Below are 13106 nucleotides of genomic sequence, written 5' to 3' on the forward strand. Positions count from 1 at the left end.
CCCATATTGGCAGATACTGATGTGGTCAGTGTGCATCCCAAAATATAATAAGCAAGGGTTGAATTCATATTAAACAGTAATGCTCTTATGTAGTATTTGCATATTTTTGTGAGTGTGATTGTATTTTTGCAAGCTTTACCCCTCTGCTGTCCAGGCATGTTTGGTTGCTGGTGGGACACTCACAGGCATCTCCAGTCCAGCTGGGTGTACACACACATCTACCCATACTGCAACTGCCACGATCTAAGTCACAAACAAAGGTGAAAGATCACACACACAAACGCACATAGAACATATGATGCGTCCAAACACAGAGAGCAGTCTGTCAACACTGAAAATGAAAAAAACAAAACAAAAGAAGTGTACTACGAGTAACCATGTGATGCACTTCTTCAACCATCAAAACTGATTGTGCAATGTTGGACACTTCATGCACTACGGCTTGCCGTAGGGGTGGAGTTATCTGGATGCTTTGCTGGTCTGACAAAACAATTGTAAGTAATGGAGAATATAGCAACTAGCGAAACTTCAGTGAAGACAAACCTTACAAATGTAAGTTGAATACTTTACCATCACCCCACGCTGTGTATGAGTATGTACGTTGTTTGAGATACAAGTGTTCAACTGAGGTTGGCAATGGTGTTAAAGCTAGCAGCAACACATTGCATGCGTTTAAAATGTCACTTCCGTCAGATGCTACATGGCAAATGCTTCAGTGTTGTAAAAAAAAACATGGTGTTCAATTTAGTATGATACCACACACTTGGCTGATCGCAAAGTTTGTATTGTACATGCATAGTGTATAGTGCTGCGTCATTTGGGACACAGCTATACAGTAACTACAGGAACATGTAAAAAAGATGTTGGTCTTTGCCGACCAACACATTCAAGGAGATGGAAAAGGTTTAATCGTAAAGGAATGTACAGGATTGCTGTTAGGATTTTTGATTCAAGTCAAATAAAAATTACTGAAAAAAAGAAAAGAAATTCAGTTCATCCAGTAGGATTTTATTGTATTAGTAGCAGATTCTCCCATGTAGAATCCTTTAGGACTGTTGGTTCCAAATTATAATGGAAATAAAATAAGCAGTTTCATATACACTGGCGGCCAAAAGTTTGGAATAATGTACATATTTTGCTCTTATGGAAAGAAATTGGTACTTTTATTCACCAAAGTGTCATTCAACTCATCACAATGTATATTCAGGACATTAATAACATAAAAAAATTACTATTACAGTTTGAAAAAAAATGTCAGAACTTCTTAAACTACTTCAAAGAGTTCTCATAAAATATATCTCCACGTACAGCAATGACAGATTTTCAGATCCTTGGCATTCTAGCTGTAAGTTTGTCCAGATACTCAGGTGACATTTCACCCCACACTTCCTGTAGCACTTGCCATAGATGTGGCTGTCTTGTCGGGCACTTTTCATGCACCTTACACTCTATCTGATCCCACAAAATCTCAATGTGGTTAAGATCCACAACACTCTTTTCCAATTATCTGTTGTTTTATGTCTGTATTTCTTTGCCCACTCTAACCTTTTCTTTTTGTTTTTCTTTTTCAAAAGTGGCTTTTTCTTTGTAATTCTTCCCATAAGGCTGCACCCCTGAGTCTTCTCTTTACTGCTGTACATAAAACTGGTGTTGAGTTGTCTATTTCTCAAACTAGAGACTCTGATGTACTTATCCTCTTGTTTTGTTGTACATCTGGCCTTCCACATCTCATCCTGTCCTTGTTAGAGCAGTTGTCATTTTTTTTTTGAAGAGTGTATGAAATCTTCAGTTTTTTGCTAATTTCAAGCATTGTATAGCCTTCACTCCTCAAAACAACGATTGACTGACGAGTTTCTAGAGAAAGCTGTTTCTTTTTTGCCATTTTTTACCTAATATTGACCTTAAGACATGCCAGTCTATTGCATACTGTGACAACTCAAAAATAAACACAAAGCTTCATTTAATGAACCAAATAGCTTTGTTTATTATAATGACACATGATTTTCTAGTACCAATCTGGCATGATTAATCAAGGATAAGGTGTTGGAGTGATGGCTGCTTGAAATGGGGCCTGTCTAGATTTGATCAAAAATTACTTTTTTCAAATAGTGATGGTGCTGTTTTTTACATCAGTAATGTCCTGACTGTAATTTGTGATCAGTTGAATGCCACTTTGGTGAAATAAAGTACCAATTTCCATCCAAAACAGCAAAATCTGACACATTTTTTATAAATTACATAGATTACAATAGAAATCTTGTTATCCCAGCTACACAATCCAATCAAGAAATAAACTATCAAAAACCTTTTTACTAACCATTACAGAGGAATCCACCAAACCTCTGGCACTGAGATTTGTCAAACTGGCAGAAGGGCCCCTCAAATTGTTTTGGGTTATAGCACACACAGGTACCACACATACAGTCCCCTTTTCCATCGCACGGCTGTTTCATGTCAGGGCCAATACACATGGCTGAGTCTGTGGAGGCCCCCGCCGAACAGTTACAGAAAGGACCTAGCCTATGAGGGACAGGGCATGTACAGGGCCGGAGTTATTATATGCAATATGCTTGGAGCCAACCAAAGTCAAATATATCAAAGGATATAAATGTTAATAATACCATCCATCGTAACACTGGCATTTCCCGCAGACAAAATCTCCATGGCCGTTACAGCGCACTGAATTTTTTTCTGGAGTCTGATGTTATAGGAGAAATACAAGTGAAAGTTTTAACTGCAATCACAAGAAGGGTCTTTTTAAAGGCTTTTCTGTCATTATTTATTTCAACCTTCGTCTGTTCCTTGCACAAAGCTATTGTGTGGCTTCAGAATAAGTTATATGACTTTTTATAAAGCTATTATGGAGATTTTTGTTATATTTACAGCTCGACAGCGTTTGTTCTCATTAACTTTCACTGTATGGTTAAAGAGCAGCATGAATATTCAGCTTTGTGTGCCACTAAAGAAAGTCATTAAAGTTTAGAATGAGGTTATAAATAATGACAGAACTGTAACATTTGGGAGGACTATCCTTAAAACAGACCTCACCTTTTCACATAAACAACTCTGACACAGCACTTCAGCATTGATTCTGAGGGCGGAGCTAAAGGTGGTGGGTTTGATTCTCAGCATTCCTGCTCGGTCAGTAGGCTTGCTCTTACAGACATGGTCCTCTCCGACCTTAGTAAGGGCCTTCAGACGGACCTTAAATTTACCCTAGAAATAGGGAGAAATCTATAATCAGTGCCTTCACCTTAAGAGGGTCATTAGAGTGTGTTTGAGTTTGTTACAATGGGATATATTACATTATCCTTCATATAATTTTTTTCTCAGAAATACAGGGCTTGACAATAAGGGTTAGGGCCAATTGTTGGGGCCAGCTGACAGAACCATCACTTGCCCAATTGAGTCAGTGCTGCATTTATGCCCGATATTCCGTTTGTGCACACAATAGAGCTGCTGTATAGGGAGTAGACAACAACCAAGTGAGCAGATGAATAAAAGAGTGAGGGGGAAATCAGTCGTGACGTGTTATTGGCATCCAAAAATAGCTAGGAGTGGAACCGAATGGAACAAAATGCAGGTCTCCGGTTAATTGACACAATGTCTTTAAAAAAATGCAACACTTATGGTGCAGCATCCAATGATGGTAGTTATAAAATTGCACAGGAACATAGTAATGTGTCCTGTGTGTATGCGGTTATTGTTTTCTGTCAGTTGTGCATAAGAATTAATTAATTTAATTTAAAAGATACTAATTAAAAAACATTTTTTTGCTCAAAGCAAATAATTTTTGACATGGCCATCTGAAAAAAAAATGTCTTCACAATTTTCCTTCCTTTCAAAGAGTACAGTAGTGTATGCATACGTAAAACTACAAAACACTCACAATTTGTCCTGGTGTAATTCTGAAATTTCCAGATTCAGAGGAACCTCCGGATTGAGAGAGAATTTGAGCTTCCAATGCTTTTGGTTTATCCTCTGTACGGATACTGATCTTGGAACGAATATTCTGTCCGAAAAATAAAGATGAACTCATTAATGAGCTGATAAACATTTAAATCTAAATTAATCACAGACAATTTGCAGTATCTGGATATTTAAAATGCTCCAATTCTAAAAGAAGCACTGGCAGGAATTCACAACAAATTAAATGTGTCCAAGCGGTATTTATGCTGCATTTGTGTCGCATACAAAAGTACCGCAACAGTTTTGTGAATTCGCCCCATTATGTTTTACCTCAAAAGCTTTTTCTAAAATGCTCAGGATGTTGGAGGAATCTTCTTGTAACTGTCCAAGCTCAGCAATGGGGAAGTATTCATGCAGTTTCTACATGTGCACACAAAGTTTAAATGAAAAACATGTCAAAATTCAGTATCACATTTTCACAGTTCCTGAGACTGCTTTGAAATGGAGATAAACAAAATAAACATGTAGAAAATAGAAATACATAGGCTATATAAATGGATACAAACCTCATAGTATGAGTAGGAGTAGTTAGTAATGGCGAAGATCGGGATGATGTTATGTTGCATCAGGAGTCGCACTAGCGTGGGTATAGACGGGTAGTCCTGACGAATGTCATGTGTGTATTTTCCATCTTCAGTCAGGTGGCATTTCTCATCATTACGATCCAAGATGCCCGCAAGCACATTGGCACCATCTGCCTCATAATGGAAAGCTGATTCAGTGGAGAAAACTAGCAGGTGGGTGCTGTCTGGCCTCCAACCAATCTGAGTCTGTATAACAAAATACATTTTAATATCATGGTCTGTGTTCTTGTGTGTCTCATGACCAAACATCATGACATAACATCCACGCTGTAGGTTGACATTTGATTTTGCATGGATGAAAATGAAGGGTCTGCCATTGGGAGTTCTCAGAAGTGAACTCAGAAGTCTTGGAGTACAGTGCATGAGTGGTATGGGCTGCTTTTAATGTAATTTTCTGGTGCTTTTTTCCTTTTTGGAGCTGGACAACCCAGAGTCACTAATCACTGACATTAAATGGCAAAAAGTAGTGTGAATGTTTTTCAAATGTATCCATTTGTGAAGAATAAATGTCATACAGGTTTATAATGACATAAGGCTGAGTAAACAATGACAGATTGTTCATTTTTGGGTGAACAATCTATTCCTTTAATATCAGGTGTAAATTTGTCCAGTGGTGATGAATCTTGGCTTTACCAGCCCTGAACTTTAACCACTCTGCCATACTACCTTTTTCCCACTTCAATATCAGGTTTTGCAAGTATTAACAATCATTTACTAAAGTCTACAAAATAATTTGTTTTGGCATCTTTCATTGACATCTGCAATATTGAGTTGGTGTAAAAAAAATCAACTGGCGGTACCTGGCAGACGGCAGCCTGTAGGATCGCATCAAACCCCCCTTCCGGGGCATCCAGGTTACCAGATATACGCTCATTCTGAAGCCTCTGTCTGAAGTAGGTGCTGTTGCTGGTGAGAGTGATGACGTTGCGGAATGAAAACGGAGGGTCACTGTTGGCCCATGGCTGAGCTAATCTGCGAAAGGGAAAACACACAAGTTTAAGCAGGCCACGTACACACTGCAGCTACAGTTGTAAGTTCACCTTTGAGTGTTTAATCCTGTTCTGTATACGTTCTGTATGCACAGTTCGGTAATTTACAGGAGTAACAGATAGTCGAAATTCAATGAATTGAAAATCAGTAAATGTAATCTGATTACAAGAATTTAAAATGTAATGCATTACACTTCATTTTGACTAAAAAGTAATCTTATTACAGTAACTAACTACTTTGTAACTGGATTACACCCAACACTGCTGGTGAATAATCTCTTTGCCAAATATAGCGAACACAAAATTGATTAAACTGGTGACATTCATGTTTCTTGTTCACAGGCGTGAGATGCTACAGCATTGCAATAGTTATCACATGTCAATCATCACAATTCCAGGAGAATCTCCTGTTTTCATACACACATGGAATGAAAAATTGGGGGAATCACTCCTGCATTTAAATGCGGTTGTCACTCCTGAAACGTTATATTGTGTACATGGCTGGAGACTATGAAGGTAGACACAGGCTGTGCATGTGTGTGTGTAGATGCTGTAATAATGCGTTGTTCTCACTTGGATGGTCTCATGTCTGTTTGAGGCTCCGTGACTTTATCCACAAACTTGCCAAATCCAATGGTGTAGTCATCAGAGATTTTGTTAACAAGTTCAGCTGCATGAGGTGAGAAGAACAAACAATAAATGAAAATCAACATCTTGTTGATTATTGTGACATACAGTGCATCCTCACAAACCCTGTCACAATCAACACACAAATATTTCTGTCAATGATGTCTGTAAACATCTAACAAACACCATTATACCCATGCACTCTAAGAAAAGTCTGTAAAAATAGGGCCCAATGTACCGTGTTAATATGAAGGAATTTTCTGTATTGATTTTTCACAGGTGTTTTACCCGTTTTTGAATCACGCATTGCATTGTAGGACCAAGAACCCCTGATAATCATGAAAGGTGCAAGAGACAGGGGCAATCACACATGCTGGTCACTGAACTCTGTCAAAGTTTCATTCAGATTTTGGAGTTGGAGTTGTAGAATCTGGCAGCAACATTGAAACATTTCAATGGTGACAATAGTCTTGTTATGTAGCATAGCAATCGTTATTGATGATAAAAGCTGCAGTCCTGTCTTTTTATGCCAGGTTTGGGTTGGTGCTTGTAATTTGTTTTTTGCCATGTACATGAAAATTATTTTGAATCTTGAAAGTTTCACTTGTTGTGAAGTTTAACTTTATTGTGATCACCCTTTGGTGCTACACCAATACTGTACAGGTACATTGCTCATGTTTTGTTTTGTTGTTTTAATTTTGTTTGTTGCTGTTTAAAGCAAAAAAACATCTTCCACAAAACAAGCACTTTTTAATGGTGCTTTGCACATTGTTAAATGAATTGTTGTCATTTCAATGTTTTAGTCCGTTAACCTGTTTAAAGCAAACAAAAGCCATTGAATGCACTTTTATGAATATGTTTACATGAGGTAAAAATAAACATGTTCAACATATATTGTGGTGGATTTATTTGATCATGTTGCTGTATTAGCTGTTTAAATAGTTATTTTATCACATTAGAACACTGCATTGGTCTGGTGATGGATAACAATAGTTATCACATTAGGTATCATGAACTAACAATAAACTATGATTTTTTTTCAGCATTTATTCATCTTGGTTAATGTTAACTTATCAAAATACCATTGTTAATTGTATTTTCATGTTAGTTAATATTGTAACTGAATATTATTGTGTGCAACTTTTGATGTAAAAAAGTATATGCAGAAATGAACCTTGATTTATTAACCATGATTAATAAATGCTGTAAAATAATATAATTAACTGTGTTTTTGACATTGATAAGACCTACCAGTTTAGTAGTTTATCACAGGGACAATCATCGCGGAGTAATCTTGTCTTACTCAAGGGCACAATGGTACAAGTTCCTAAATCCCTTGTGGGGATTGAACCTACAATTGTTTAATTGCCAGCCCTGATCTAACTACTATGCCACACAGCCCTCTTCCCTCACCCAGCTTTTCTCCCATCCTCTTCAGGTTGTCCAGATCGTCAGACATGGAGTTAGAGAAGTCCATGAGGATGTAGAGGTCCAGAGGGCCACGTGTGGGTTCAAACACCTCCATCTCAACCTCCTTCTCTTCTCCAGGAAGAAACGACATGTACATCAGCTGAGGGGCCACCTGAGAGCGCTTCTGCAATATATCGATCTTCACATTCTGATAGACACACACAAACCCATTAGTAATATATAAATGTAGGCTATGTTCACAAAGCAGCAGAATTATCTGGTCAGTCCTCTATGGAGAGCTAAATACGGTAATGAATGAGAGTGACCAATCGCATTCTATATCTGAAGTCACTCTCGTTGAAAGGGAAATTACTATCCGCTGCCATTGTGTTGAAAAACATTACTGGTATACTCTTCCAAATGTGTCCTTTTGTGTTCCGCATAACAAGAAGGTGATTCAAGTTTAAACAACATAAGGGTTATTTTTCAGAATTGACATTTTTGGGAATACTATTACTGTAAGGCCAGGCGTTAGAGTCTATTAAAACAAACCTCCTTCATTTCCATGGTGCTCTTAACTGATACCATCTGAAGACATTTATGGGCCTCCAGGTTTTGCTTCAGGTCACAACGCTCATACTCAAAGATCTGATTAAACAAAACACACAAATACAGAAAACTCCACATGAAAGTGTTTGTAAAGAAAGCTACTTACTGGGTTTGGAACACGTAAGTAAACTTCTATAGAAGTACATGGGAGACCATTGCAAATATTCTTTTTTCATTCTTTTTTGCTCCAACAGTATAAAACAAATCCAGTATTACATTTCCACAACTTTTTAAAACAGGAAATAAATTCGATTACTGCAGTCTGAAGAGAGAAAGATGCCAAATTTAACGTCACGCCCTTAGCAGCTGTATTTGAAATCCCATCACAGCTAGTTTATTTTATCAATACCATGGTAAAATACATGAAATCAGTTCATTCTACAGAATAAGGATCAGTAAACTTCACCTCATCTGGGCAGTAGGCGCATTCTGTGCCAATCTGGATACATTGTGAGCAGGTACTGGTCCTGGCAGCAGTACAGTGGTTCACTACATAACACACAAGCATATTCAATATATAATGTTAATATTCAAATATTTAGCCTAATGTTATTGATGTCTTTTAAATCATTAATATAAATAGTCATTAACGTTTGTTGCATAGTCTTCTTTTTTTGGTGCTAATCACTGATTACAGTTAGCAAAAAGTTATCTGGCCTTAAGTTTCCCAAGTAAAAGTGTTTATAATTTGAAGTTTGAATTTGGAGATTTGCAGTTTAACAGGCTTTACAGTTGATTTTAGAGTTCTCACCCTCATTAGCATGGCTGGCCGTCAAGGAGAGCATGAGAATGAATATCCCCACTGCTAGGCGTGTCTCCCATCCTCCCATTTCAGTCTGAAACACAAATAAAACTCATATATATTACAAAGCAATAGCATATATGTCAAGATGCACAGCCAGCAAGAATCATGTATATACATACATTACATACAATTAAAAGTGAATAAATGCCACACATGTACTTATGTACACACAGATACGCCCCATAATTAAACACCAAAAATTTATGTTATTCAAGACATGTGCCTTGATGAACACCATAACAAAGTCATAAAATACCTCTAAACATAATGACAACTCTAATGAACTCTGTTTCCCAACCTTTTTTTGTGTTATGTACCTCCATATGCTCATCAATTAGGCACAAGATACATCAAAAAGTGCAATTAAAGTAATCTTTCTCCCATGAACTTCCTTAAGAACCCTCAAGTTTAGAATCACTGTATTAGACCATTAGATGCCATGATCCATTTCTAACATATAGATGAATCACGTGCCATGACCTCAGCTCTTAAGCATCGCCACTTAAAACGTTAAAACAGCAGCAGAAATCTGATCCACCTGCTCGCTATCACTTTCTCTCGCTTTTCACCCATTCCCTTTCTCTCTGCAGACATCAAATGAAAGCTGAGCCCATTTCACCCCTCATAAATCTCAACTCTGAAGGTGAAGAGCAGAAACAGGCCAAAGATTCCTCAGAAATTCCACTTATATCTGCTACAGATGGACAGAGACTTGGGAAGCGAGAGAGAGTAAAACTTTGATAAATTTCATATACTGGATTTGTTGTGCATTTCACATTGGTGTTTATACAAAGTTTTATTTCTTCTCCTAGTGTACACACAAGTTCACATTAAATTAAAACAAACATAAAAAAAAAACACAATTAGCCAGCTTTATTTAACTTTATCTGTTAGAAAACCCTAATATCAACTCTATGGATAATAATCTAGAAGTAGGTACAAACAAAAATTGTTTTCATCTAAAAAATAGGTAGCTAAAAACATGGTGCTGGATCTAAGTTCATATTTTCGCCAAAATCACTGGAATTTCCCTCCAGGATGACAGAAAACTCCTTCCTTTGTAAACATAACTGCACGTGAGATTTAAGCATACCTTAGTATTTTATTGTGTACCTGGCCTTTGTTAACCTCACAAATGGGCATATATATCAAGTTGGGTCATATACAGAGAAAAATAACATAACCCAGTAATACTCAATATAGGAAATTTTCATGCGGCAACTGAAGTCACAGACAGTGTTTTTTTGTGTTATTTACATAGAGGTGTCATTCCTGCACATGTGAATATTTAGGAAACAAACTGTTTGGTGTGCAATTTAAGGTGATAACTTACCATCAACTTTAATTTAGTCTCTTAATAATTCCACTTGCGCAATAAAGAATGTTTGTCAGGAAATCAAAAATGGGGTAATATCTAAATTAGCCGGCTTTCCCCAACTCAATAAGATTATTTAATATGGCAGAATTTACCTACATTAGGTTATACTAATGAAAGTAACTTTTAAGGATCAGCCCAGTTAGAAATAGCTCCTCGAGGTAACAACTGCACGTGTCCTGTAAATCAATATGAGAATAATTAAGGATATTATAATAGCATCAACAAGCCCAATAGACCCAATATGAGTGGAATTATCCAGACAGAAATGTGATTTGTCTAGACATATAGACATTTACACTTACATAACAACCTCAGACAACTCTCATAACATTTATCAGCCTAACAACTTCTCATCTGTCATATTATCATAAAGATGTATTGTGAAGATATTCATTTAAAAAGAATTAAAGTGAGTATTAACAACAGAGCATCTTAAACCCAGGTATGTAATAGAAACATGAGTGTTCATTAAATACTTCTTAGCCTGTGTAAATGAACAGTAGGGATCAAACTTGAAGAATTATAACACACTGAACCTATACTTTGTTTCACCGGCAACAAGTTTTAAATATCAACAAATATCAACAAACACAAGCCAACCAAAAAGGCAGACTGAGAGGAAAGGTGAAGAGAAGAGGGAGAGAAAGAAAGAGAACTTGGCAAAAACATTTCTGTGAGGCTTTCCAAATATATTGTTCTCACAATAGATCTCACAAACCTCTTAGTCTGTTGTTTCACAATCTAAGTCCCAGAGTCCGACCAGAAATAGCTACGTTCTTTTAAAGAAAATCCTTCCTTCTCCGTATTGTCCAATGTTTAACCGTGGAGCAAAAAATAACCCGTTTTCCACCTGTTTCTTCACAAATCCAAACTTCTTGCGCTTTCAGAACTTTGTCCACCTCTCACACACGTGCTGTGAAATATCGATTAAATATTCACCTCAGATACGCCTTGAAGACGTCTATCAACACGAGAGGTGAGAGACAGTGGTGTTTAAGAGTGAATGTGTCCCTGGTCTCTGTGATTAAATCCCTCCTCTCTTGCTCAAGTTGTTCAGGTGGGTTTCAGGCAACACCCTTCCTTTCTCTCTCTCTCTCTCTCTCTCTCTCTCTCTCTCTCACTTTGTGAGGTAACAAGGTCTCTCCACCTTTCCTTCTGTCCTTTGCTCGAATCATTCTGAACATTCCTTTAGCAGCACCCTCACCTGTGTGGACTTGAGAATGACAGGTTAGAGCTTCTCCCCGAGGGGGTAGAAAAGAGAGAGAGAGAGAGAGAGAGAGAGAGAGAGAGAGAGAGAGAGAGAGAGAGAGAGAGAGAGAGTGTGTGTGTGGAAGGGAAGGAGCCCTGCCCTGACAGTGGAAGGGAGTGGCAGGCAGATATATTGCCTGCAGGGTACAAAGAATCATTGCACCGTGTTCTTCATAAAATACATGTATACACAGATACAAACACAAGCCTGACAACACTTAAGGAAAGTGAGAATATTTATTTTAAGCATCCATCTAAACTGATTAGATCTGATAAACAGAGTCATATGCATTAAAATTATATTTGACAAGCTTCACACACATTAACTCCAAAGTACAGGGCACTTCCTTTTGAGTCTTTTAAGTGTCACTGCCACCACAATGTTCCCTAAACCAAGAGGGAGAGAGCAAGAAAGAAAGAAAGAAAGAAAGACAGACAGACAGAAAGAAAGACGGGCGGGCGGGTGAATGGATGGATCTTTAGACAGACAGACAGACAGATAGATCTTTAGACAGACAGATAGATAGATCTTTAGACAGACAAACAGACAGACAGACAGACAGACAGACAGACAGACAGACAGACAGACAGATAGATAGATAGATAGATAGATAGATAGATAGATAGATAGATAGATAGATAGATCTTTAGACAGACAGACAGACGGATGGACGGGCAGGTGGGTGGATGGATGGATCTTTAGACAGACAGACAGACGATAGATAGAGAGATAGATAGACAGACAGACAGACAGACAGATAGGATGAACTGTGTAAAGGTATATCCAATATTTATTATTAATAGTAATGCTGGTAAACCCTGTAATCTGGTACAATAAAACACAAAAATCATGTAAACCATGGAAACCAGACTGTTGAACACTTGATCTATCAGGATCAATAATTAGCACTGCACTTTATTCAGCTATAATCTCACACTGGACTGTCAACATATTCTCCTCAATATACTACTTCATATATATATATGAATATATATTTGTCGTACACTCCTTACTTATTGTATTGTATATTGTGTATTCTATATTGTGTGTATTGTATATAATTATCGTGTTGTGTAAGTATGTGTACATCTGATATGTAAATTGTGTTGTGTAAGTATGTTGTTTATTGTAATTGGTATATGTCTCGTCACTGTCATGACTGCTATGTTGCTCGGAACTGCACACAAGAATTTCACCTACTGTTGCACTTGTGTACATGGTAGTGTGACAATAAAGTGATTTGATTTGATTTGATTTGAAAGACGATGAGTACTGCAATCAGCAGTTGATTGCTTGTATCATTGAGAACCACTCTTACTCTTTCTGTCTGTTCTTGTCATGTGTCGATTTCATATGTTTTCTGCTGGCAAAACAGATGTCTGTACAGATCGTACTCTATCTGCATCTAGAGGGGCGTAGGTTATGGACTCTGTTCCGGCCATGGAGACACGTAGCATTGTTTTTTTTTTTAATTATTATTATTATT

The 13106-nt window shown here is 37.4% G+C and overlaps 1 protein-coding gene across 3 annotated transcripts in view; it reads right to left on the reverse strand.

Moving 5' to 3' along the window:
• Positions 1–11387, reverse strand: part of LOC127620758 (integrin beta-4-like) — a 31287-nt gene extending 19900 nt beyond the window's left edge. The window contains exons 1-14 of one of the 3 annotated variants that reach the window (XM_052093981.1): positions 11090–11380; positions 8940–9024; positions 8595–8677; positions 8132–8227; positions 7583–7787; positions 6116–6212; positions 5354–5525; positions 4476–4739; positions 4240–4329; positions 3890–4012; positions 3049–3216; positions 2622–2698; positions 2318–2520; positions 140–243 (exon numbers count right to left, since the gene is read on the reverse strand). In XM_052093981.1, coding sequence (XP_051949941.1) covers positions 140–243; positions 2318–2520; positions 2622–2698; positions 3049–3216; positions 3890–4012; positions 4240–4329; positions 4476–4739; positions 5354–5525; positions 6116–6212; positions 7583–7787; positions 8132–8227; positions 8595–8677; positions 8940–9018 — 1761 coding nt within the window. In that variant the 5' untranslated portion in view covers positions 9019–9024; positions 11090–11380. Of the gene's footprint in view, positions 1–139; positions 244–2317; positions 2521–2621; positions 2699–3048; positions 3217–3889; positions 4013–4239; positions 4330–4475; positions 4740–5353; positions 5526–6115; positions 6213–7582; positions 7788–8131; positions 8228–8594; positions 8678–8939; positions 9025–11089 lie in introns of all 3 variants that reach the window. The other 2 variants (XM_052093982.1, XM_052093983.1) reach the window with 2 other exon arrangements.
• Positions 11388–13106: the final 1719 nt, after the last annotated feature.

Source organism: Xyrauchen texanus, chromosome 27 (assembly GCF_025860055.1).
Source record: "Xyrauchen texanus isolate HMW12.3.18 chromosome 27, RBS_HiC_50CHRs, whole genome shotgun sequence".
Taxonomy (NCBI): domain Eukaryota; kingdom Metazoa; phylum Chordata; class Actinopteri; order Cypriniformes; family Catostomidae; genus Xyrauchen; species Xyrauchen texanus.